Genomic DNA, 26,839 nt, shown 5'->3' with positions numbered 1-26,839 from the left:
CAAAAGTGTTAACTTCTGGGCAGAATATATTAAGGAAAAGGTTGTGACCTTTTGGCCTTCAGAGAGCCCTCAGTCCACCTGACCACTGGCTTTCCTGTACTGCAGAGATAGCCACACTGATGGTGCACTACACCCCCATTGATATCTCAATGAGGGAAATATTAGTATGATGTACTGAGATGATGAGTTTTTGAGTATTTTCCACTAATCCATAACTCATAGTACATTATTAAATGTGAAAAAAATAACAATCCCTACAGGTTAATATGCACAAAACTTGACTACAACACGTTTCCAAACGTGTCAGCCCTGTTCGTTGAAGCAGAGCCTGCCAAATCAAAACTGGGAAGCAGTCATGACTGGTTTTTGACATTACCTGAGAATATTGTACATTGTTCAATGTTCAATGGCAGACAGAGAGAGAGGGAGAGAGAGAGAGAGAGAGAGAGAGAGAGAGAGAGAGAGAGAGAGACCCCTGCGGCTCACAACCTGACGTGTATGTTACACTCTATTAAATTAGCATGAGTCCAATATTAAAATAATAACATTTACCTCCACAATAAATGCTGTGGGTTCCAGAATCAATACCTTTACACTCTAATGCCAAAGTATCATTACAAATAATAAGAACAAAGTTGTTGCATTATATTGAGCATTAAAAAAAAGAGAACTCAGAAGGGCATGCAAGTAGTATAGATTAAATAATTTCATTTGAAATGTCACAGATTCCCATAAGAGTTAATAGAGTTACATTGTTAATCCGTTTTTTTTTTTGTTTTTTTGGGGGCGGGTGGGCTTGCATGATGACAAAGAAAAGCAAAAGGCAACACTGTGATAATGATAATGTTGTGAAAAAGAAAAAGGCAAAACATTTGCACACAAATGCTCTCCCATTCACCAGTGACGTGCGGTCAGGAGAGGCAGGGGAGGCAGAGCCTCACCTGTCATCATGGAAAAAATAAAATATATAATAAACAAATAAATTAAATGGTTATATTTGTCAAATGGTTTGAACTATAAACTAATTTTCCATTTAACTTAAACAATTTGGATTGTTTTTTATTAAAAATCGCTGAATTTTCGCATTTCCGTTCAAATAAGGGCAAGAGACGCACGGTGAGGCAGCAGCAAGCTGAGCCTCACCTTGGATTGCGCAATCCCTCACAAACTGTGCTCTGCCATGCAATGAGAGCGTGTCACTGTCTCTCTGTATGTCGCCAATCAAATGTTTCAAACACTTTTAATATATGCCCCCCTGACTTCCCATAGTTTAGCTGATGTATATAATATATGTGTATAACCTGTTTCGTGTGCTCAGCGATCTTACAACGGCAGTGAAGAGGCACTGGGTGAGGCAGGCAGTTCTCTTGCCTCAAGGTAGGGGGCACTCGTGAGCCCAGAAATTCTAAATGCTACTCCGCAGCTGCAGAGTGAGTGACAGCGAGCTAGCAACAATCTCAGAGTCCATGGTTACGAGCGAGTCAACGTGCAGGGATATTTTTTCCCCCTCTCGCCCCGCCTGGATTTACAATGGAGGATTTTATATCCAAGCTCAAACAATTTTCTAAACTGGACTTTCAATCGAAACAGGAGGTAATAAATAAAGGAAGACCAACACCGGAGCTGAAAGGTTGCTTCAGACTAATGTTACGGGCCGCTGTGCATGTGTATGTGTGTGTGTGTGTGAGTGTGTCCGAATTAAGAAAACCAAATTAATGCAGAAATCACGTAATGGAAATGCTACTGCCAGCGAGTCTAATGCAAGACTGACGACTGTTTTATAAAAGAAAAATAAAAACAAATGCCCATAACAGCAGCAGTTGCCGTGGCAGGGCAGTGACTGCCTCAGACACCGGCAACTGGAATGAAAGGCAGGAAGTGCCACTACTAGCTGCCGCTGCCACAGATTGAGCCAGCCCTTGCTTTCAAATGGTGAATAATCTACTCTGTTGGGTTTATATATTTGTAAATCTGATTCTGATGGAGTCAGTGCCTCACCAGCCGTGAACCTCACCGCACGTCACTGCCATTCACATAATGCCACTGGGAAATGTGTGTTTTTCTACACAAGTTTTAGGACTGAAAAGAAACCCAAGGGAAACTTGCAAAGTAAAGGTTTACCTTGTGCTTAACTGCTCGACTGAAGCATCTTTCATAAGGACAATCAGAGTAACTGAAGCACTAAAGACTCATTTGCATCCGCCGAGCAAGTCTATTTGCGTACACTCCAAATAAACTAACTACTCGATACATCGGATCAGACCGAGAAAATCATTGATTGAAGCGTACAGATGTATTAGTGAAATAAAAAGGACCTATAATGTTGAAGTGGAGTGATGATTGTATCATCTTTGAGTTGACAGAGTTGAGTCTAAAGGCGAGCACAGAATGATAGGGAACTATACAGCTGAATTGTGAAGGCCCCTGTCTTGCTGTCTATGGCCTTATTGGATGAGCTACTCTCAAGGTACTCAGTCTCCATTCAGAGCATGAATCAATGGCTCCTGATTAGATTTCGGTGGGTTACTATGCTGTTTTTGTTTGTTGTGACATCTTCCCTCGCTTTGTGAGGTCTTCGTGCTCTTGCCTGACAAAGGCGCCACCTCCTCCGATGGAGGAAGAGAGAAATGGGGAGACAGGAACTGGGGGAGGGGGATCACTGAGAGGGACCGTCAAGGCTGTTTCTTGTCGTTCCTTGTTGTGTTGCGTTCTGCCGTGCTGTTCTTTGCGGGCATAAATGTAAGCATTTATGCTTTCATGTCTCAGTCTTTGCAGTCATGGAGCACAAATATGTATCAGCAGAGAGTGTGTATGTCTGCCCTATGATGAAACCTGATTAATTTTTTCCCTGTATGTCTATTCTGGGTTCTTCTGAAACTATCAAGTTCCTATTTTGCTCATGCCACTCGGCTCTATTCAGCAACTCGGCTCTATTCAGCAGGGGAATTGGGAAATGAAAGAAGAACATGACGGAAAAGAAAGAAAGAATCTACTGGTGATGAAGTCTCCAAAGTTCCCAAGAATTCATTATGCTAGAAAATGCAAGTCAAGATGACATCCTGTCCTGTGTTTGATAGCCTCTTCAAATGATGGAAGTCCGAGCTGGAATCTAAGTTGAATGAAAGCAGCTCATCACTAGCCTCACACTTTCTCTGCATGAGTCACATGTAAAACTACTATGCTGCTCAGTATATATTATACTGCAATAACCTCAGTAAAGGAAATTTACAGTTTGAAATGTTTACCAGGCGCTGTTTGAGAGGACATATCCCACTGCATTTCAGCCCAGCCAAGGCCGAGCCTAACAGCCATCACAAGTAAACTGCCTATGTGATAAGGGGCTGAAAGAATCCGATAAGCTCTATATCCAAACAGGGCCAAAGCATCTGCCTTAATAATAAATGTGCCATGCTAAAAGGTTACTTGAACTGCCGAATTCAAATTTAATTGAGGCTGTGTGTTGAATAATTAATCTTTTTCCCAGGGAACACAAGGCGCACCGGACAAGCCAATGCTGAGAGCCCAGAGAGACGCAGGGAGAGAAAGAGAGGGAGAGAAAACAGAGGCAAAGATGGAGGGAGCACAGCGAGGAGAGCTGTGCCAGCCCACGCCACCATCCCATGAACCCTGCCAGAGCGCGATCCACTATACAACACAGTCAGGGCATGATGTCATCCGCCACATCATCACCCTGGTAACCAGCCTACGTGCGCGTGTTTGTGTGCAGAAGGGAATAAAGAAATCAACCTTTCAACAACTGAACACAAATAGGAGAGTGTGAAAAAGGGCAAAGCCAAAAAAAAAAAAAGGAGGAAGGAATCAAAGCACGAGCAGGAAAAAAGCACCGTGAGATGATGGTTGGGATTTTTGTTGTTATTATTGTTGTTGGGGTACAAAGCCAATATAAAGAGGAGCGTTTAACGTCTGTCTTTAATGTTTGTATCAGTTTGCCCCCCTCTCGTTCTCCTCCTCCTTCTCTCCTTCCTCTGTAGGTATTTCAGTTGGAGGCGTCTCCTTAGATCTGTGCCTTTTAATGCTGACTGCCGCAAATCTTTTGAGGCCGACTACAAAAGCAAGCTGGCAGTAAACTTTTTCCCCTGAAGGAGAAAGAGAGAAGAGTGCTGTTTGGGATAGCTCCACTCTGGGGAATCTCCTTCCCGACACAGGCTGATCTGAGGATGCCACTGCCCGTCCTGGCCCGACTGGCCCCCACATGCACACACACACGCACGCATGCACACACACACGCACGCATGAACACACACACACACACACACACACACACACACACACACACACACACACACACACACACACACACCTGCAACACTATAAGAGCTTGTGTGGGTTTGGCGTTACTACATGTCGACTGTTTTCCTTTGGTCCGTGTAGATGAGTAAGCTTTTATGTATTCTTGTTGAATGTTTATGATGTGCCTTGCTGCATGCAGTACAGCACATTGCATATGTAAACACAATATTGTGTGTAATCATAGTCGTTTTATTGCAACAGAGCTGTCAGGCTGCACAGCCGTCTGCCCCAGCAGCGGCGGCAGCAGCAGCAGCGGCGGCAGCAGCGGTCCTGGTTTTCTAGGTTTTTTCCCCCTCTCTCTCTCTCTTTCTCTCTTCCTCCCATCAGCCTTCTCTTGGTATAAGGCACCTCCCCTCCATTGTTGATCTGACTCTGGGCTCTACATTGCTGAGGTGGCGGATTGTGGCGGAGAGATGCCTCTGTCAGGAACATGCTTATCCTCTCGCTCTAGCCACCCTCTTATACATAAAATATCAAACATCTGAGGGACAATATGCTGACCTGCTGTGACCTCCACACATGCATACGCACACAAAAGGGACACACTCACCCACGCGCACGCAGGTGCACGCGAACACACACGCGCGCGACAGAAAGCAGAGACACACACACGCACGCGCGTGCACAGTTGAATGCTGGCATACAGTGACACACAGACACACACACACACACACACACACACATGCACACAATCGCTCAGAGAGCTCAAGTCGGCTCACATCCCCCACTCGTACGTGCCTTGACTTTTTTCCATCAGCACCGCATCCCTCAGATGATGTATTTGCGACATCTGGCGGTGCTTGCTATATTCATGGGCACCGAGACAACGAGTGTAGGAGGGAGAGAGAGAGAGAGAGTGAGAGAGAAAGAGCCATGGTTGGCTGAGATGGCAGAGCGACTGAGGGAAGGCAAGACAAAAAAAGAGCGAGGGAAAGGACCCCTAATCAGGGGGACATAGACGGACGGATTCATTGGCAAATTTACTGAGTTGTTCACCGTAAAGCCGCAAGCACCTCGAAATTCCACAGCAAAAGGCTTGGGTACCCCCTAGTGGGCACCCAGCGGCAATCTGGCCATTTTGGCGTTGTGGGGGTGTGGCAGTGCTGCGGTGGGCTGCCATGAATCCATAGGGGTCAGAGGTCAGCTGTCTTGAGTTGCAGTGACATCATGACAATGGGACACTTCTAGAGCCTCAGAAACACAAGCTGATCCATTCTGCTGGGGCGAAGGCACCAGGCCCCTCTTTTCCCACACATTCACACCCTCAGCCAGACAGGGAGAGAGGGAGCGAGAGAGAGAGAGAGAGAGAGAGAGAGAGCAGAGGGGTGAATGTGTAGGCCTCACCCCCAGAACCCCCACCCTCCCACCCCCATCTCTCTTTCTTTCTCTCCCTCTCTTTCTTTCAGAGGCTAGATTAAAAGAGATGGCTTAATTCTGTCTAATTATCTACCCTTACCCTCTCCCTGCGTCCTCCCCCTTCTTTTTTTTCCCCCTCTCCCTATATCACAGTGTGTGGATACTAATTAGCTGATGTGAATTGTATCTACTATACAAATAGACTATGCAATTATGTGAAAAAATTATATTCCCGTCTTTTAAAACATTACACATTTGTGCCACCAGTGTGAACTTTATTATGTTCCTTTTTCCCTACAGAGGCAGTACAGAAATTATCCAGTAACTGTCTTTGCAGTGGACCCGTCAACACTATGATACCATGACTGATGATATTCATCACACATTATCAAATTGCTCAGATAATTGCGAGACATAAGGGGAAAGCCTGTTGTAAATGCCCCTAAACACTACACGGCACTGTCGACTAAACATACAACATTACCGCACTCTCAACATTGGAAAAACATTTGATTCATCAGTCTAACTGTATTAGCTAGACAACAAACAATACATTTTCACTCACACGTTCATTTGCTTTATGTAATAACACTGCAATCTGCGTGTGTGCGCGAGTGTTTGCATGTAAGCGTGCGCGACTGCATGCACGTTACATAAGCAGAAATCACATTAATGAGATCATACACTGGTGTTGAAAGTGCTAATTAGTTGCCGGGCTGAGGGTGAGGAAACTAGGCGAGGATCCTAGTGACTTCAACCATTGTTTCCTAATCCCCTCCACACATTCATAATTCATTCCATCATGGACGGCAATGATACAGCGGCGCTCGTTTTGTCTCTTCTTCTTTCTCTCTGGTCGGGGAGATGATGGTTTTCTTTTTTTTTTCCTCCTCTCTTTCCTTCTTGCTGTGAGGTTTCACTGCGATCATAATAAAATGTGCGAGCGAGGGATGTTCGCCTCGGGACCCAGCTGTCGGGCCACTTTGACAGCTTCATTTGTGGTGTCGCTCTTTGATCCTTCCTGTCACTGATATCCAACGCCACTGAACATACATTTGCCCCCCAACCCAAATAAATAAATAAAGTACTGAACTGTGCAGTGCAGAGCCAATTGAGGCGAGGTTTTCAAGCTAGTTGGCTGTTTGCTACATCTGCTGTGAACTAGCTCGCCTCCACCCCCTTTGCTCTCCCTCCACTGCAGCGATGCATCGACACCCCCAGGGCTGATCCCTTTGTAAATGCTCTCTGACACACACCCACCTACCCACATACACAAACACACCAACACAACCCTGTACAGAAATAACAGCAGAATCACTCCCAACACCAACTCCCTTTGCATATATAGTGTATATTCCCAAAGTGCACCATTACTGCGTGGAAGAGAGGTGTTGTTAAGATATGAAGACTGAGGTGCAACGCTAAACAAGATACACAGATACACCTGGTGTATTATACGGGTTAGGTTGCGATGCGGAGGAAAAACAGATAGCAGGAGGGAGAGCAGGAGGGAGAGTGATTATGATCGGTGCTGTCAGGTCTGAGATGCTGAGATGACAGAGATATCAGCCATATCTGCTCTCAGTGATACAGATACAGAGAGACAGATATCATTCCACACTGGCCTCCCACTGCATGGACGCCAGCACCTCGAGAGGAAGTGATGAGCCAACAGTATCCAGTGCTGTGAGTCAAGTGACACGTTTATGTAAGTAGAAAGTGGGTTTTCAACAAGTTATATTTCTTTCTTTTCTGATGTTATATCATATATATACAATGATGGAGTTTCAAACTTTGATAGAATACCTTGAAAAATATCGATGTAGCAGCTATGCCTGGCCAAGTGGGGATCAGGTCGGCGGAGAAGGGTCTTGTAACTCAAATGAGAACAGCTAATTGGTAGTCCAGCTCAAGTGACCCGGGGTTGAAGTTGGCTGAGCTCCTTCACTTAAACCAGTAGGTTGCAAGCAAGAAACGGCTCGTCTTTGGTCTTGAGGAGCAGCACTTATTCACTGACAAGCAGCCTGAACTGTACACACACACACACACTGCACAGGAATGTTCACCTCTATAACGCTACTGTGAACCCTATGCTCACCGTCACACACACGGTCTTTCTCTACCCTCGTACCCTCACTAATGTTACACACACAGCCTCCACACTCCGGGTTATTTCCTGAGAGGACATGACAACTTGCATAACGTATTTTGGCTTAAAATACATCGTATTGCAGGGCTGCGGGTCTTGCATCGACTGTGTATCGACAAATGAATATTTGAACTGTTTCAGATATTCATAATCAATATTTATTGAAAAAACAGATTTTTGACAACTACATCAAACACTGTGTACAATTAAATTATCGGCCAAGTTGCAAAATGTTCATTGACAACTTTTTTTTTCAAGTTCCCTCAAATAGCTACTCTTCCTCACAGCACATACAACATGATCAAACTTTTTTATGAGTATGTTTAGACACTCACAGCTTTATCAAGGTTAGGGAGAAATTATAGTCTCATTGACAGTGAAGCACAAAAGACATTAACATGGTCTTTCCCTAATCTCAACCAAAGTGCTTATGTTGCCTACACCTAACCACAGGGTGAGAACTCCTCTTTCCTGTGTCAAACTCATGTGTTTTGTATGCCCAACATTCACCACAACCTCCACCCTACAAGATGTGTGCACACAAAACTTCAAAATCACTTCCTCTGATAAGTTTCCCGACACCATAATTCAGGCAGTAATTATGTTTTACTTGAAATGGAAAAGGGAAGATGAATTAAGAGCACTCGAACATGATATCTAGGAGACAGAGCTGGTGTCTGACTCTTTGGCTCAGAGATATGTTTCTTTATTTATTCTGTATATTTTTACCCACAAAAAATCCAATCTTTTTTGTTTGCAATTGAGCACATGGATTCCCTGCAAAATAATGCTGTGGTTTTTTTTCACTGTTTTCACCTCAAGTGCTTCAAACATCTTCACAATTATTCAAAAACATTCAGATTTGTATTCCTATAATCCACCGCAGCAGTAACAACACCCCGCTGAGGAAAGACTAACTTACAACCAAACCATACAATAAATTCATAAAATCAAAAGGAACATTTTATCCATTGTTGCATTTTTCTTTGGCAAGTATTCTGAAATGTTTGGTCGCAGCAATGCTTCTATTGTATCACATACACTAAGATAGACTTGGACATAGTGTACATATAGGAGAAACTCCTTGAAACGTCTTTACTGTTGGCAGGCTCTGAGATTACCGCAGGCATTTTGACCTCTCCACCAGGCGTGTGGGCATCAAAACCACAGACCCTACACATGAGGTGGGAAGGCCTTCCAAGACAGCAGATGAGGAAAAGAAAAGAGACGGTAGTGCGGCCCAACTCACAGTGTTTTTTTTTTTTTTCTTCTCAAGAATCTTAGAATGAGAGTGTGTGTGCATGGGGCGACAAGTTGGAGAAGAGAAAGAGAAAGAGAAGAAGACGAGAGTAGGAAGAGACTCACCTTGAAAGAAAGTGAGGATGAGAGGGAGGAGAGAGCCAAGCCACCTTAAAATGTCCACTCCTTTTGTCAGATGTGTGTAAGTGCTGTATAGAGAGCTGGTGAAAGGTTACACGGAGAGCACCAGGAGAGGCTCACCTTGAGAGGAAGGGTAAAAACCTCCGAGATCCAGACTCCTTTATGAGACTGTGTAATAAGCAGAGCGTGGATAGATACCAGTAAGGTGCATACGAAGGATAGCGGAAACAGAAAGGCCGCAGAGTGAGGCTAACCTTGAGAACAGTGAGGGGCAGAGGGAAGGTCTACCACACGGTGATAAGAAGGGCTCTTTTAAAGGGCTGGAGGAGGAACACTCAGACAGGAGGGCTAGGCAGGCTGACTGATTGCAAGGTACAGCCCAAGGGTCACATTCTGACTCAGTGAGGGCAGGGATACTGGACACACACGCTTACACACAGGCTCACAAGACCCACCCATTCACACACACACACATACACACCAAGACGCTATATACCCCTCTGACCAGCTTTTCATCATTACAAACTCAAGATGAAGAGAAGACAGATTACAGAACAGATGGAGTGATAGGAGTCCAGATAGGAAGAGACAGGACAGGGAGGCTCGACAGTAATCTAAATGTCCTTTCCTGTGATTGTCATTGGCATTCTTATAGACTGGCATGTAGCAGTACAATATGTCAAATAATACCACTCACCGTTCAGTCTGCTGTAAAGGGTAGCCCTGTTTCCGTAATGTCATAAGGAAGAAAAAAAAAAAAAAACATCTAAAAAAGATGCTTCCAGCATGCCTACGTCCTGCATCCAGAGAATCCATCAAGATCACTGAATGTCTCCAGTGGCAAATTCAATCAAACAGACTGTTCTTAACAGTCATGACAAAGCAAAGATACAGAGGAAAACAGAGATGTGTGTTTTTTTTCTCCAAGACAATGAGAAATGAGAGAGAGAATTGATTTCTGCAAAGGCAATTCATCTATGAGGAAAAATTCCCAAACTTTGCCTTTATGTTTCTTTTTTTTCCCTTTCCCCTCCTTCCCTTTTCCTTTGTCTTCTGTCAAAAACAACTTGGGCTAACATCGCAAGCTGTCACATCAAGGCCATCCCCTGCATCTTACAAAGGGGAGAATTCTGCAGTTGGATGGAGCGGCAAAGCTCTCAGACACCCAACCATCGTTTACACACATGAGGTGTAAAGACTGAGGGGGGAAAAAAGGCTTTTTCTATTTGAACCAGAGTTTGTGCCCTGAGGACAAACCCATTATAGCACAGTGCGGGAAGTTTTCCATGCAATAACTGAACAAATAGATACGGATGAAATGCTCGAGGTAGTAGGAGATCTAAATTTCAACCTTTTAAGCTGTTTAAAAACAATGTAAGAATTTTGAGCGCTGAGGGTTTTTTTTTTTTCTCCCTAATGATGACGTGTCACATGATTATCAGTCAGTCTTACACAGTAGAATACCGAAGAATGTTGTACTTAACCAACTATGAACATAACTACAATGTAGCTGCAACGTGATCACAAACTACTGCTCTAACAGAGTCTTTCATCATGTCTGAGTGGACACACACACACACACACACACACACACACACACACACACACACACACGCATGCATACGCTTTCAACATCAGCAAATGCTTTCAACCATTAACATCATAGGAGCCAGATAAGTGTGCCCCCTCTTTTGCAACAACCACTGGGGAGGTGAGAGGCCTTGTAGTCAACATACTGAAAGACTACTCAATGATCAAAGACTCAGAAAAACATGACCCATGATGGTTTCTCTGAGAAGATAGGAGAGAGGGGGAGCCGGTGCAGGTAAAAGGAGAAAGGGTTGAAAGAAACAGAGCAAAAATCCAGGGCGGGAGGCAAGAGGACGAGAGCACACACCATTTGCCCGGATCTTTTCGCCACACTTGCAGTATATGTTGATCTTGCTTAGATTATAATTAGGGTTGGGCAACTGGGTAACAGGTTTTGAATTTGTAATTTCCAGGAACGCGCTTTTTGACTCCTGAAAATGAAGTTTGGACCTTACGCGCTGCCATCAGGGTTGGGAGGGTTACTTAAAAAATGTATTCAGATATACATACTAATTTCCTGTTAAAATGTAGTGAGCAACCTATTCCAAGTATCACAGTATTAAAGTAATGTAACTTGATTACCCCCGCTACTTTCACTACCAAACATATGCAAATGAAGACAAGAGAGAATAAATATCAATACACAAATATTCATATTAAACAATAATCTGTTACTTGGATGGATTGCAGTAACGTTGTTTTGGTATCCGATTAACGTAATCCCGTTCGATGTATTCCGTTACTCCCCAAGCCTGGCTGCCATCTTCGCCAACGGTTCCACAGGCGTCAATGCATCTGTTTAACCTGGTTGATGTGGCTACTGTTGCATTAAAAAGTGTGGCTAGGCTTTGAAGGAAACAGCACTAATACATCAAAATACATGATATCAAAATGATATCACGCAAGGGAGGAAGTCGGAATGACATGCCAAAGCATTTATTGCAGCATGGTGTAAGAATGCAATGGTTTTTAAAAACCCTGTTAAAGGCATAATGTTGGTTCATCCAACTGTAAAACAGCCATCACTCATCTTGAGCATGGCAACATGGAGAGTGTTAAAGTCTTTTTTTGTATATGTTCTTACCATATCTGATACCTTGTTATTTCTAGCATATTATATGATTGTTATGACAACCCAGTCGTCAGGATAAAAGGTTGGCAATTTAGTATCTGCAAACCACTGATAGATTCACATTTGTATGTGTATGTACCCTATTGACATCTCTATGATATATATCATATCATATCACGTTCACATTACATGTTTATAACTTGGCTGTCATATCTGGAGGTGAAGGGGATGGTGGTAGAGTTACAGGCGAGAAGGCTGCCAAGCAGGTGACCACAGCTCGAGACTGAGTTTCAACAAGTGTGAATTCATTAGATATTTTTAAGGAGACCTTGGGACAATTTCCAAATGTGTTTGTGGTGACAAAAATTGAATATTTTTAACCAGAAGTTGGGATATCGCCTGCTGTCTTTTTGGTGACCAAAACTGGTATTTTATGCCAAAACATGATCTTTCCTCTGTTTTTCTCATTGTCACAACCTAAAGAACATTAAAGTTGCAACATAAATTAAGTTTCAACATATCCTTGCAGAACCGTACATTTCCAACATTTATGACGGTTACTGGGTTGGTTAATGTCTGCCTAAATCTGCTAAAAATAAGTACACTTTCACTTAGGATTTTTTGCTGACTCAAACAAAACTGTGTGCTCAAATTATAATTTGATGTATATCAGCTCTTTATTAAACTGGTCACAGAGTCGCTATTCAACACGCTCTAGTGATTGTATAATGCTCCAAGTTCCCAGAGAAAACACTAGATTTGGGAAAACTGCTTTCAGTTTCAGTGCTCCATACACTTGGAACATTTACAACGTACATTTAAACTTGATACAGTTATACCTATAGGTCAGTTTAAGACTTTGATTTCAAACTACTCAGCATTTGAATGTCACTGTTTTTGACTAAGTGCTGTCCTGTATGGTTGTCTGCCATTTATCTTTTAGGCACCTCTGTTTTTTTTTGTGTTTTGTCTTGTTCGTTTGCTTGCAGTTTCTTATCATAATTTCAGCACTTTTTTCTGTTTTATTTGTATTCTGTCATATTGCTTCTTATCTGTTCTAATTTTTATGTACCCATTCGGTTTACTCGCTCTGTGATTATGTTCGTTGTTTCTGTTTGTTATCACAATTTTGCACCTATTCTGTTTTTGTGCTCTCGACAGCATTGAAAATGAGGGCTTGCCCTCAATGATTTTTCGGGATCAGTTTAGGAATCAATAAGCACAATCTGAATCTGAGTCATTACAATCTAAACAATACCCAACCCTAACTGTAATATTGAATATTTATGGGGTCTAGCAAGTGGAGGCATATGTGATGGCAGGAAAACATGCTGCATGTAAAGATAAAAGAAGATACTGATGAGAGGAGAGGAGAGGAGAGGAGAGGAGAGGAGAGGAGAGGAGAGGAGAGGAGAGGAGAGGAGAGGAGAGGAGAGGAGAGGAGAGGAGAGGAGAGGAGAGGAGAGGAGAGGTTGAAAAAACGAAGCTTGATTCCAGCTGGAGTGTCCGCTCAGGCTGTCTATAGATTTGTCAAGACAAGTGTCAGGACAAGTGCACCTCTGTGCTTACCTGTAATGGCACAGGGGCAGGGGGGCGGGACAGGCTATTTCAATTCAGCAAGAGTGTGTCTGAGTAGGTCTAAGTGTTAGTGTCTGTGTGTGTGTGTCTGTGTGTGTGTGTGTGTGTGTGTGTGTGTGTGTGTGTGTGTGTGTGTGTGTGTGTGTCTGTGTGTGTGTGATTGCATGTGTGTATAGGTCTGTAAGACAAGAGAAAGAGAGTGATGAAGAAAGGCAAAGAAAGAGTGGGAACAAGCGTAGAGAGAGCTCCTGGACAAAAGGTGGAGGCGCAGAGTACAAAGATGACCACATTAGAATATGAATCCAGAACTCTTGGCACTTAAAGAGCCCCTAAAGTCAAGTGTCAACTATTATGTGTCATCAGTGGTGACACAGGGTCACTGAGCAGGACGAATGAGGTCAGCAGCGGTGCTCACCCTCACTCTCAACATGCACCATTAAACAGTCCCACAGTGTGCAAAAAGGACGAGCTGTCATTTGGGTGGAAAAAAGGCTTTGGCGCTGACAAGAACATCTATCCAGCTTTTAACACAGGATTTTCTCCTGCAGGAAACACTGTCTACGATCTTCAATTAGGCGAGCAGAGTCAATATTTGCATAGACACATTCATCTAATGATATGGTATTTTACATATTATGTGACATGCGCATTAAAGGCGGTAACATTCACAGATGTACCTCATTTCCTCCGATTAACTATCAAACAGGTACAAATAAAACACACAGGCAACAAGCTGAATGTATAAAATGCTTCAGTTGTTTGCTGCTAAACCAGCTCTGTAATTACCTGAAGGATGTTTTAATTGTCGCATGTTCTACTCTTAATATTAGTCAACGCTTTAGCAGCTCTCCAAGTGAGATTGATTGGATAAATCAGTCGGAATTATGGGGAAACAGGAGGCCTGCCAATCAGCGATGTGTGAGTAAGTTTGTGTGTTTTCGGCGTGTGTGGCTGGGGACGTGCCAGTGCTTGAGCACATGTACATGTTTGTCGGGATGTGTGCGTATCAATGTTTGTGTGTGTGTGAAAGTATATAGGGCTGACAGCTGGGCTTGTTCAAAAGGCTTACCGAGCATTCTGCCTGTTTGGGAAGCAACAAGCGCGCAGTCTATCTGAACAGGGATCTAAAACCTGTGTCAACAGCATAGTACAACTGGTGTAAACAGCCACTGAGTCAACATGCTATCATTCACATACCAATGGAGAAGCAGCTCTGATATATTTTAGTGGAATATGCTACAGAATTAGAGATAAAAAGATGAGAAAGAGACAATTTTACTAGCCACGGGTCAAAAAGAGAGTTAATAAAGATGTCAGTTTGGCAGCAGAGTCAAGAAACATGAGAGAGACAGTGTTTGTGTGTATGCATGAGCATGTTTTCATGTGTGTTTGCCTGTGCATAATGCTAGTATGTGTGTGTGTGTGTGTGTGTGTGTGTGTGTGTGTGTGTGTGTGTGTGTGTGTGTGCAGGTACTGTGTTTGCTCTTGGCGTGCGTCCGATGCCAATGTGTGTACACGGGCATGACACCACACTGTGTGTGTGCAGACGTGTGTGTCAGTCCATCAGCATGTCGGCGTCACAGCCCTTCACTAAGTCCCAGATTAACAGTGACAGGCAGAGATCCCTCTAATTATCTCTTCCTGGACCACATGCAAATGGCAGAGCTGCGCTGAGAGCAGCGATTGGCTGGGGCAGCCTGAGCGCCGCCGCCGGGCTAATGAGCCTGGCGACAGGATACAACCTCGTGATGTACCACCAAAACAAACCCTCACCGTCACACAGCTTCAGACGGGAGCACACACACATACACAGACGTTCAGCTGATGCCCTGTTTGAGAGTGACTTACACTGAACGGATATAAAGACTTCCCAAAATCTTGTACAAATACATGATTATGATATTTGGCTGCTGCAAGAAATAAAATTAAGATCTTATACTTATTTTTTTTTACAAGGGCATGATCTCTCAATTCCTGTGCTACAGCGGTGCACCAGCACAAACATATACAAATACATATACGACTGTTGATGCATGCGTTAAACTACTATAACTCATTCAATATTTAGCAATATCAACACCACCACCATGAGTGTATGCAGCACAGCTCTTCTTGACTGCAGTATTGACTCAGTATTATTAGTTTTTTCCACTCAACATTGGGTTTAACAGTTTAATCCTTCAACACACTCATCAAACATATTCAGCAAGCTAAAAGCCTAACTCAGTGTCACCTCCAGAGAGTTTGAATAAAGATGGCACATGGCATGGAGTAGTAAGAAAAAAGAAGAAGAAGAACACAATGATGGTCTGGAACAGACGGTCACAGTCTGGCTCTTGACAATGGACTGCTGCAGTCAGCTAAAAAGTCAACTCAGTAAATCAGCAGGAAACATGGCAACGGCGTCAAACAGTCCGCCATGTCTTTAACTGAGTCCCAGTCCATCTAAACTGGTTGACAAAACCGGTTCCAGGGGCGAAATTTGGAATTATTTTGCTGACAGAGCTGACAAAAACAAATACCCAGTGGACAAAGCAGAATTTCTGAGAAAAAAGTTTCAGCAAAGTCAGGCGTGGTAACAAAATACCTGAAAGTTACAAGTGTGATATTGAATGTTTTACCATCATTACTGTACAAGGCTCCGTCCACAATTTCACTTAATTTAATATGGCAAAGCTCAATTTTAAGTAGGCTATACAAAAGATGATAGACCAGGACCTCAATTCACTTCACTTTAACATCAACATGGACCCTTCCTTCACTGGGCCGTCATGAGTCTTTGCTTCTGATTTTCACACTAGAAAAAACAGGCTGTTGTTGAGGACAAAAAAGTGTTAAATAGGCCAAAAAGTTACTGAATCACAGCTCATTTCACATTTATAAAAACCTGGTTTTAATAGCTGCTCTCAAGGTCTTTGTAGCAAAAGTGATCTTGCAAGAGAGTAGTTCAGCTTTGTGAGGCTCCAACTGAACTGGTGTCATCCTCAAAATTCTGGCAATGTAACAACAGAAATTCCTCCCCTCCACCACAATTACTGAGGACAAAAGAATAGCTTTCTATTGCTGTGTGGAGTACTGTCTTTATTTTTGTACCATCAAATACCCCAGTGTATTTGAGGAGCCTTGGGACTTGCCATTTTTAATCAGGAACGGGTGGCTTTGTTTTGTCCCTGTTCCATCCAGCATTTCTCTCCATACTTGGAGGGCTTTGCAGTAGATTAAGTGGCATTTTCATCTAGCGCTGGTGTTACAGAGCCTCTCCAACCATTTACCCATCCAAGGTTGAAAGTTGGAACAATCAGAGGTGCTATTTATGCTATGAAATTATTTATAAAATGGCAATATTTGTGAAAAAGAGGTCAGGTTAAACTGCGGGAGAGTTCACAATACACAAGGGAAAACCAGATAATCCCGTTGAAGAAGATTGCCTTGTGGCATAAGCACTGTGCACTGACAATTCTGTTAGTGAATAGTGATATTATTGCCACTATTGTTAACAATTCAAACCCTTTGGGAGTGGAGATTACAGCAGTGAAATGGTTAGAATATGATATGTGATATAATAGCCAGAAAGAGATGAAAAAACTCATTTTCACATGAGTGCATTTCCATGAAGGAGGCATCCACGTTTACCCCTGAATGTACCCCTGAGTGTTCTGTACAGTGGAAATTACAGGTGAGGAAATGTTCTGTCAGCATAGAAAGCTGGACACAGTATGTATCGACATGCCTGTCATATCCATGATTCAAATTTAACTCAAACGTATTCCTGGGCCGGACCAAAGCAAAATTCTCACTGAATGACCGAATTATTTAGGATTACTTAGGTTACAAAACATTCTGGGTAGCCAAAGCTGGAGAAAAAGATAATGTTTAACTTGTGACGACCCTGGGATTATCCTCTGTTTTGGTTGGTGTGTGTCTTTTTTTGAAACTTATGTTATGGTACGTGTCCACAGGATCCATCATTTCCATGCTTCCCCTTCATTGTCTACGCAAGCAGCCGCGCAATGCATTCTGGCAGCAAAGCGTGGCATTTCGCAAAATGGGTGTAAATCAGGTGCAAGCAGTGAGTGTTTTTTCGTGGTTGTCAGAGGGTGTAGCCTGTTTCTGTGAAGCATGCGAAGCTGGGAAGCATTGCGTACCCTCGAGTCAAATGACGCCCCTGTGGACACGTATCTTTAGGTAGTGTTCCAGGATGCTTGTAGGCGGGGTGAAGGCCAGGCTCATCAGAGGAGATGAGGCACACCTGTATCATATGGCTCATCTGTATTTAAGTGCTCTCTCCTCCACAATGCCAGACCCCATGGCTCCAAATGTACATTATTTATTGATTCCTATTTTTACACACACCACATGACACACTCACCCACACACCACTGATGCTACTGATATAACTGATGTCTACATTTATGCTAATCCGTAGTTCGACCAAATAGAAGCCCTTCAAGGTGACGTTTGTGCAATCGTCCACTTTTGTTACGAGACAGAGCCAACTTGTAGCAAACTGTGCTATACGACAAAGTACAGTCAGCTGTAAGGAGAGCGAACAGAGCAACACGCCGTAATGACTGATGCCTCGTGTCCCTAGAATGGCTTGACCATGACCACTCTGCGAGAAGATAGATTTGCCTCGACCCTGCAGATCGTTTTAGAGGGACAAGACAAATATTTCAGATGTATCACACCGAGGCATCATGCTGGAGGTGAGAGGAGGTAAAGGCAGACTGAGAGATAAATACAACAGAGGGGAAAGAGAGAGAGAGGGGGGTGAGGAAAAGTGTGGCCTGCCTGCCTGCCTGGCTGACAGTTGACTCTGTTGGATGTGACTTTCACAGTCTGCTGGCGGTTTGTGTGGAAGCCATCACATCTGTGACTGGCCGTTTGATTAATGAGCCTCTCAGCTTGTCTGTGCAGTTTGAGGAGGGGCCACGGCCTTATCCCAGGCATCACTGATTTATTCGCCTTTGGAGCAAAACTCCAAATATCACACACACCGAAATATAAGAGCGAACATTCACGCACATGCAGGCAGACACATGTACGCCCTCCATGATATGCATACAGTATACAAGTTGGTGCAGTGCAGATGAGTACGCGCACAGACAGACACAGAAACAGGCTCATGCGCACAAGCTCGTCCCTCTCCTCCGCCACCTGCTTACGGCTAATGAAAACCTCAATGTGTCAGTGCTGTCCAGGGGTAGCGAAGACAAAACACACCATGTAAAACCAAGCAGACAAAAGATGTATTCTGTCTCCACCAACACAAACTCCCATCCCAAGCTGTCAGTCAGCGGAGGGGACACACACAAGGGGATCGACGAGAGAAGAAAGAAGCCCTTCCTCAATGACACATCACACTCTCCTGATTTTCAAAAGTGACAAGTCTTTTGAATTTCTGGCCTCGCAAGACGGCGAGTCTGATGATGGCTTGAGAGCGTTTCTTCTTGTTTCTTTGGCAGCGGCAGCCATGAAATGTCACTCTGGCTAACCTTGAAGCTCATTCCTCCTGTGTTGTTTAATGCTTCCAAGAATAGGGCGACCCACTGCTCAAAATGGTATGGTAACATCGCCCTTTAAGTCTGATAAATGATTCCAGAAATACTTCCAGGTACATAAATGTGCATTAGCATGTGCATACCCTTACACAGGCATGCACATGCACTCTCACACACATACACACAAGCCCCACCAACCGCAAGCACACACTCCCTCATTCCCTGAAGCGTAAAGTAAGACCATTAATCCAGACACACTGAGATCCAGCTTCTCCCCAGGTTGATCAGCGTCCGTGGAGGAAGACGAACATTCTGACATATTTGTTTTTATTTTATTCCCTGAGAAAAAGGCCCGCCATATGGCAGAGCCCGGGAACAGATGGCGATTGCCCACTTCCTGAAAGCACAAGCGTCTATCGCCGCAATTTAAGGAGCCGCTCAAGCAAGAGAATGCCACCGACTGGCATTTTTCCACAAACTGCTATTGTTATGGACCTGAGGGGTAACAGCAACAATGAAACAATGCAGAGGAAATGCTTTAGTGTTCAGTAGTTACAGTGTAGCTTACCACATTAAGCTACCAAATCTGTGGGTCAATGCTGCAAGTACTTTCTTGCTGTCAGTGTGTTAGATAAAATCATGAGTAAGGGTGCTTACTCAGAATATTAGCTGTGAAAAAAGCACAAGCCACAGCAAATCTAACTTTAAAAGGACTGTTGGCAATTGTATGAAGTCTTTGCATTGTCCCAGGCTGGCTTTAGGAAACTGTCCCCCGACCTGTGTTGCAGTTGTAAGCATGAATGTCCTTGGATGATATGAGGTCCTTTTGATGGAGTGGAGGAGCTGCCCTGTGACACATGAAGCTTCATCTCTCATACTTGGCTACCTCTTATCAACCAGGTCAGAGGACCTTCTCTGACATACAGACACAAGAAAAGTGTCTCAAGAAGTCACCTTGGCAGATGACTCTTACTTTTTTCAGCGTTTTATTTTATTTTATCCTATTCTTTGGATGTAAAAGAAACACTTCAGTTCATACAGGTCATGAAACACAATTAGAGTTCAAATAAGGAAGAGAAGGGCCATCAGTGCGTCCATAAATGCCAACCTACAAAAGAGTTGAGTTGCGTTTGGCTGCTTCGTACACAAATATGCTGTGACAGAGTTCTTCACTATAGAAAGGAGAAACTCAAAGACGGACCAAGGACGAAGCAGTTATCCATTCATAGATCACTAGTTGAAGAGAAGCTATTCAGTATCAGGTGTATTAGTGAATACTTTTACACCATGCCTCTAAAACAAAGGGCAGCTCATAACTTGAGGTCAGTGAGTGAGGCAATGTGGACATTTTAATCAATAGATCATGACAATTAACACAAACCCTTGGTGCGCAAGTTGTTCAAGGTCAAATGTTAAGTACGAATTTAATCTCGATATGAAATGTCATTGATTTTGAAACTTTATAAAAGGAACTTTTCTTTAAAGCTGCTAGAGACTTGTAATGAAGGAAATGAGGGAATACATATCAGATTGGTTGATATAAATTTCAGATGTACTGTAGTGCTATTGAGGCCTGCGCATGAACCTTGATTATTGAATACAGTATAATGTGGTCTTTCTGCAGTTTAGCTCTTTTATTCAACAGTACGTTAGTGTCTTTCACAATGTGTAGGCTAACTGATATGGTTTAAGTTAAGAAACGCTGTGTTAATTAGATGGTCTTTGACAAACGGTCTTTGTCTGTTTCCCTGCCCTTTTTCTGTGTTTCATTTGTTCATTAGCCCTTGTGTATTTAAGTCTGTGTCATTACTTTACTCTTCGTTGTTTTGTCTGTTTTTTTATTCCTGCTTTTAGCCATCAGCTAACAGCCAATCGGCTTTCCTTCCAGTCAGTTGGTCCATCATCTAACCATCAATCTATTTTTGAGACGTGTCATTTATCAAAAAAGACCAACAAGCTAGTTACAAGGCTAGGCTAACCATTAAACCTCCTCAACTGTTCCACTAATCACTGCTTCCTACATCCATTGCATCAACCAGTCACTACCTAACCAAGCTAGTCGACCTGTTAGTCAGCAATTTAGCCAGCATACGAGCAGGCTAAAATGTTAGCCCGCCCACAAGTCTATCTATCCATTTAAACCTCCTGCCTGCCAGGAAGCCAGGTCAACCAGTCAGCCAGTCAACCCTGGGGGTCCTGGGGTAGTATTAATCAGTCTGGTTTCTGCTGAAAAGCTCAATCTGCAGATGATGGATGAGCCATCGCGCAGAGGGAACTGAAGTGACAGGTGACAAAGAAGGACACACACACCTGTATAAATCCACTCTCCCTCCTGTCTGGCCCCGATGTTACACCGTCAAGGTAGCAGGGTGAAAGCGTATGTGTGTGTGTGTGTGTATTTATGTGTGTGCAAGCGCAAGTGTCTCAGCATGTGTCCTGCTCTGCTAATGAAGTCATCTGAACAGTGATTTAACAGCCCTGGTGTAAAAGCCTACCGCCCTTAACTCATAGCCTTGCTCCATTAGAATGTGATATAAACCCTGGGCACAATAACTGTCCTGCCACTGTAACAATATATAGGAGGCCAATGGGCCACGCTGCTAACTCACACAGTCCAGGGAGCGGGAAAAAAAAAACTGGCTGTAGACAGGGGAGGGAAGTCATTCAAGGTGACTAAAACTTATAAGATGGAACATCTAGAACATCACAAGGTCTCAATGATAGGTGTTTTTGTACAGTATAAGACAACGTCATTACTATTAATTCTGTCAAGTGTCTAAGATTATATCCTGTGGTTTGTCCAGCAACTGGAGGCAGTAAAAGAGTAATTGTTGTGGAGCCTTGGTGCAAAGAGCCGAGGGCACTTGAGTCTGCAGCTATGCAGAGAGCATTATCCTTATCTGCACTAACAAATGGATCAGTGGATCCGACATCAGTGCGCTTATCCCGTGAATGGTCTTCTATAGCTTGAGAGATATTTCTGAGTCGCAGATGGATCTGAGGAAAACTTTGACAGCTTACATGTCGCCAGCCGTGAAACTAACTTCCTGCTCTGTGCGAGCGTCTCAGGCAGAACCAAAGCCATTCTCCAAATCCTCCATGAAATCTGCTCCTCTGGCCCAACAAAGAGAGGCTAATGAGGCAAATGGCAGAATCTCAGACACTTTGATACTGTGAGATTAGGGTGAATTATATAACCTTTACCCCCCTCCCACTCCCATCGTTCCTCATACATTTTGGCGCCTTGTCAGTATTGACTCCTCTATCTCTCTCCATGTCACTCACAATCTCAAACTGCCAGTCCAATCTCTCTCTCTTCCTATCTGACTTCATATCAACTTCATTCACTTTCTATTCATGAATGCCCCAACACTAATTTGGCTCAGTCAAGCAATGACAGTATCTGTTTTAACATGCAACAAAGCAGCGTATAAGGGGAGGAAGAATGGAGTATGTGTGTGTATGTGTGTGTGGGAAGAGGGGGTAGAGGCGTGAAGGCGACAAAGCTCGTCACAGCGCAGCACAGAGCCGCGTACTTCACCCTTATTAGACCCGTGTCCTTGGCAGATGCAGAGCTTGCCCTTTGTTAGAAAGGTGTGTGTGTGTGTTACAATGGCGGTGATTTAGAATGGATTGGGCGTAGGCGTGGAGACAAGGTGCAGTAGCCCCATGGCTCCCTGATAGCTGGCAGCGTGACAGCTGTGAATGGAGAACAGGGAACAGCCTGAAGTATTGCCATCTAATATGTGTCACATACCTGCATAAATATTTATGCCCGTTGGAGAGCAGGAGAGGAGAGGAGGGGGGGAAGAGGAGGACGGGGCAGGAGAGGTGGACTTGGGCAAAAAACTCTTCAATCAGGTGACACCAAGATCTGAGCCAGACACTCTTTTTCCATCTCTGACTACCTTCTGATCATTTCAAGGCCTTAAAAGTACACGAAGAGCAAAATATGCAATCATTTTGCTCATGAGGACAGTCAGTCAAACACGTGCATGTGCATTGACAAAGACAGTATTCCATGTTTCAACACACACAGCCTATTACAGCACTCCAGTATCCTTTTCCAAAGAGTTCTTTCCACAGCTCATCCTCCATTGTAGCAGCCACAGGAGCCCTTGGCCTTTGAACAAAGTGGAAGTTTGAACCTCTAATGAAGAGCAGCGAGGCTATGTGATCCCCAATGACTGAAGCTTACGCCAAAGTTAATTCAAAAGGGAATTTGGGGAGGGAAACTTGCCTCGGGAGTCCCATGTGAACGGCTCATTTTGCACAGGTAAAGACACTACTGATGCAGCACATGCCTCTGCGGAGCGGGGCTTTTATTTCATCAAAAGACTGCTCAAAAACAAAAACACCTGTGAGGATCATAATAAAAACATGAAAACCCAAAAAGACACTTGCGGTTTTGCATGTGTGCACACACCGCTGTTAGTGCACGTGTAACAAGTGAAATGACTGTTTTACCTGTTGGCCAGCAGAGTTTTGAAGGTGACCTGACTCATGCCCTGATAGCCTGGCAGCAGCCTCAGCCAGTCCCATGCCCAGTCGACCACGGCACTCTGTTGATGTATGAGGATAGCGTATTGTTAGTTATTAATCAGGGTTAATACCATCAGTGCATTACCGCTCCAGCTGGGACCCACTAACAAAGGAGGAGGGGGGTCCCCAGCGCAGGCTACCGACACCAGGCGATCAATCATGTCCGCACAAGAAGGTTTTTATTCCAATAAGACAGCAATTAATTTATAAATCCATTTGGGGGGATGTAGCCATCATTTATAGAAAGATAAATCAATTTTGGGAGGGAGTCGTTACTCTTCTGACTGCGCTGCTTTTTTTTCTTACCATCTTCAATGGCACCCCGCCAACCCCCCCCTCTCTCTATCTCTCCCCCTTACTCTCTCTTTTTCTTAAAACACACACACATGCACACACACAAACACACTTGGCACCAGCACCATATTGGGAAAGCAAATAAAAATCAGATTGCTTTGATTGCCAAAATGTCACTCTTAACTCCAGGCTGAGTTTTATTGACATAAGGAGGAGAACTCCACTCGTTCCCTCCATCCATCCACCCCCGCCCCCTCTGCTCCTTCCTCACAGGTGATTGATGGATGTAACTTCTTTTTTCTCCTCCTCCCTCCATTTTATTTGACAAACAACACAGGCACCTGAAGCGGAGAAGGCATTTTAATCATTCTCTTAATAGGGTGTTTCTATGCAAAGCTATGCAGCCTCCTGTGATAAGCTGAAAACAGGTCTTAGGATTAAAAACGTGTGCCAAAGACAATAGCGGCAACACAGCTACATTACAAAGGGGATCACATATGTATATATACATCTGATTCGTTTTAAAAAGTTAAAAGACACACACACACGCCTGACTTGAGGAAATACCAGCCTTTGTTGATTGTTTTGTGTGATATCAGCGGTATTTCCCTTGATAGTAGGAGGGAAATGGGGGAGAAAGCCGGCAACTCTCGCACTGAACTGAAACTACCAGTAGCGACTTATCCCCTTTATGGAGAAAAAATCTAACAATTAACTGAACATCATGGTGGCACTCCTGGGAATAAGTTTTGGGGTAAGAGGGTACACGGTTCAAAGCGCCAAAGAAGTGCACTTTAAGACTGCGCTCTCCTTTAACATTACTCTTTTTTTTTTATGAAACAGAAAGCTTCTCTTATCTTTTCACCTTTTCAGTGTTCTTTTCTTCCTGCCAGCCTAACTCCTGCCTGGAAGAGGCAGCGACCTATGGAGAATAGGAAAGCCGAGCCCCAGAAAAGACCTGGCAGCTTCAGAGATTGCCACAGTATCCAGTTCACTAGAGACTCAAACAGTTCCTAACCTTCAACATTAAGCTTCTGGCCTTGAGAGGAAGTTAAAGCGACTCCGCCCTGCACATCACAAGCACACCCACACAGCACAAAGTCTGAAGACACCAAGAAGCTCCAGTAATCGCTGGAATATGAAAGTCACTTTATATTATTAAAATAAATAATAAATACATGATTTGCTACCAAAAAAAAAAAAAAAATGCTTCACAAACCTGATCCAGCTTTTTCCTGCCGATGTGGTCAAACTGGTGGAGCGGGTTGAAGCCGGATATGTCCCCCTGACTCTCAGAGCCGAGGTCAAAGTTCACCAAGTGAGAAGGATTACTGGGCGAGTCTGTGCCTCCACTTAGTTTATACATTAATAATTCCTGCATCCGAGACAGAAGGTGAGGGAGAGGGTAGAAACACAAGGGAGACAGAAAGGAAGAAGGCTGAAAAGTACATATTATGACTGACAGACTGACAGAAAATATTCTATAAAGAAAAAGGTTGACCAACTATGAGACCAACAGAGAGAGGCCAAAAAGTTATTTACAAGTAAACTAAACTTCCTCAAACTGAAAGCTCAGCAGAACAGACACTCAGCACACAGCATACTGACATCTGTAACATTTCTTGCTTTTGCAATATTTATTTATCACTAGTTATACTGATAATAATAACTTCACATTCATTCAAATTCGACTGACCCAACAAAAGCACAAACTAATCAAGTTCAGACAGGTTTTACACTGCACATTTTCCAGACAAGCACAGTAATGGGCAGAGCGGTCCCTCAATGATCAGCCTCACAGAAGTATAATTAATCAGAGCTGCTTATAAACAGAGTAATGAAAACACAGAAACAAATACAGATATGTGTAAAAGGAGAATCAGAGGGGGTTTTGAGGATAGCAGTACACATTTGTTTCAATAACCTTTGCTGTGGTTGTTGTACTGTACAGGCGTCTTGCAAAATGTACAGCATAAAGCAATGAGTTTGTGTATGTCTCTGTCAGTGTGTGTACATGGGCATCCTCATGTGAATCCACTATATTCCCATCCGTCAGCTTGACATGGCCTCCGAACCTCGTATCCCTCCGCCTCACCACCGGCCCACTCTGTCCCTGACCTGTGTGTTCTTGCCTCGACCTTCGCTGGGTAGAGATACTCGAGCTGCTAGGAGGGTAACTCAGAGCCCACTTGCGAATCCCATTCACATTTTATTCAATAGCCACGCGGAGTTAAAGCTGCTCATGGACTCAACAGCTCAACATTATGTTTAACAGCAGCATTATATATATATATGGTGCTTATGTTTGCATTATTCCACACTGTGTCCTAATAGACGGTCTATAAGAGGACCATGTCAGTTAGAATCAGATGAGCACCAACCAAACTTAGCATCACCCAGCTGTTTAGCCAACACCTATACAGTACATTCAGTATTTATGCTGTGCTGTGATAATCATTAAAGGTCCTCCACTGTGCATTACTTTCATTAAACAAGCATATGATCTGCACAGAATATTGTACAGTATGTGCTAGTTTGTTAATTAGCTCTACCAAGGAGGTCATGTTTTTTACCTATGTCCATTTGTTGTTTGGTGGTTGGTTTGTAAGCAAGGTTACACAAAAACTGCTGAACAGATTGCTACGAAACTTGGATGGAGGATGGGTCTCAGCCCAGAATAGACCCCATTAACTTTTGTTGCAGATCTGGGTTTCTTTAACATAGACAGATAAAGCATTTTTCAACATTTTTTTTTTCCATTTGTCAGTGAAAAAAAACACATATTTAGGTGGTTGGTACCTATGGGTGAGTACAATTTGAAGATCCAAATAAAAATCAGGCTCTAGAGCATTTAAATATGTTTTATTTGATATTGGATGAGGCTTTACTGAATTTAGGGGGACTGTTGGGCCTTGGCAGAGGTACGCAGTACCATTCCAGTTGTCATATGCACAGTTAAAAACAGGTTTTCCTGTACAATGCAATTCTTCTTTTGCCTTCCACTCTGAATGCCATTCATCAAAGAAACAAAAGGTATAACATATATTTTTAAAAAAGAAAAGAATA

At 43.5% G+C, this 26,839-nt stretch overlaps 1 protein-coding gene across 1 annotated transcript in view; it reads right to left on the bottom strand.

Moving 5' to 3' along the window:
- Nucleotides 1-26,839, bottom strand: part of kiaa0825 (KIAA0825 ortholog) — a 127,545-nt gene that overhangs the window by 47,593 nt on the left and 53,113 nt on the right. The window contains exons 20-21 of the mRNA XM_073466732.1: nt 24,993-25,148; nt 23,405-23,499 (exon numbers count right to left, since the gene is read on the bottom strand). Coding sequence (XP_073322833.1) covers nt 23,405-23,499; nt 24,993-25,148 — 251 coding nt within the window. The remainder of the gene's footprint in view (nt 1-23,404; nt 23,500-24,992; nt 25,149-26,839) is intronic.

Source organism: Pagrus major, chromosome 5, assembly GCF_040436345.1.
Source record: "Pagrus major chromosome 5, Pma_NU_1.0".
Classification (NCBI taxonomy): domain Eukaryota; kingdom Metazoa; phylum Chordata; class Actinopteri; order Spariformes; family Sparidae; genus Pagrus; species Pagrus major.
This window is presented reverse-complemented; position numbering and strand designations above follow the sequence as displayed.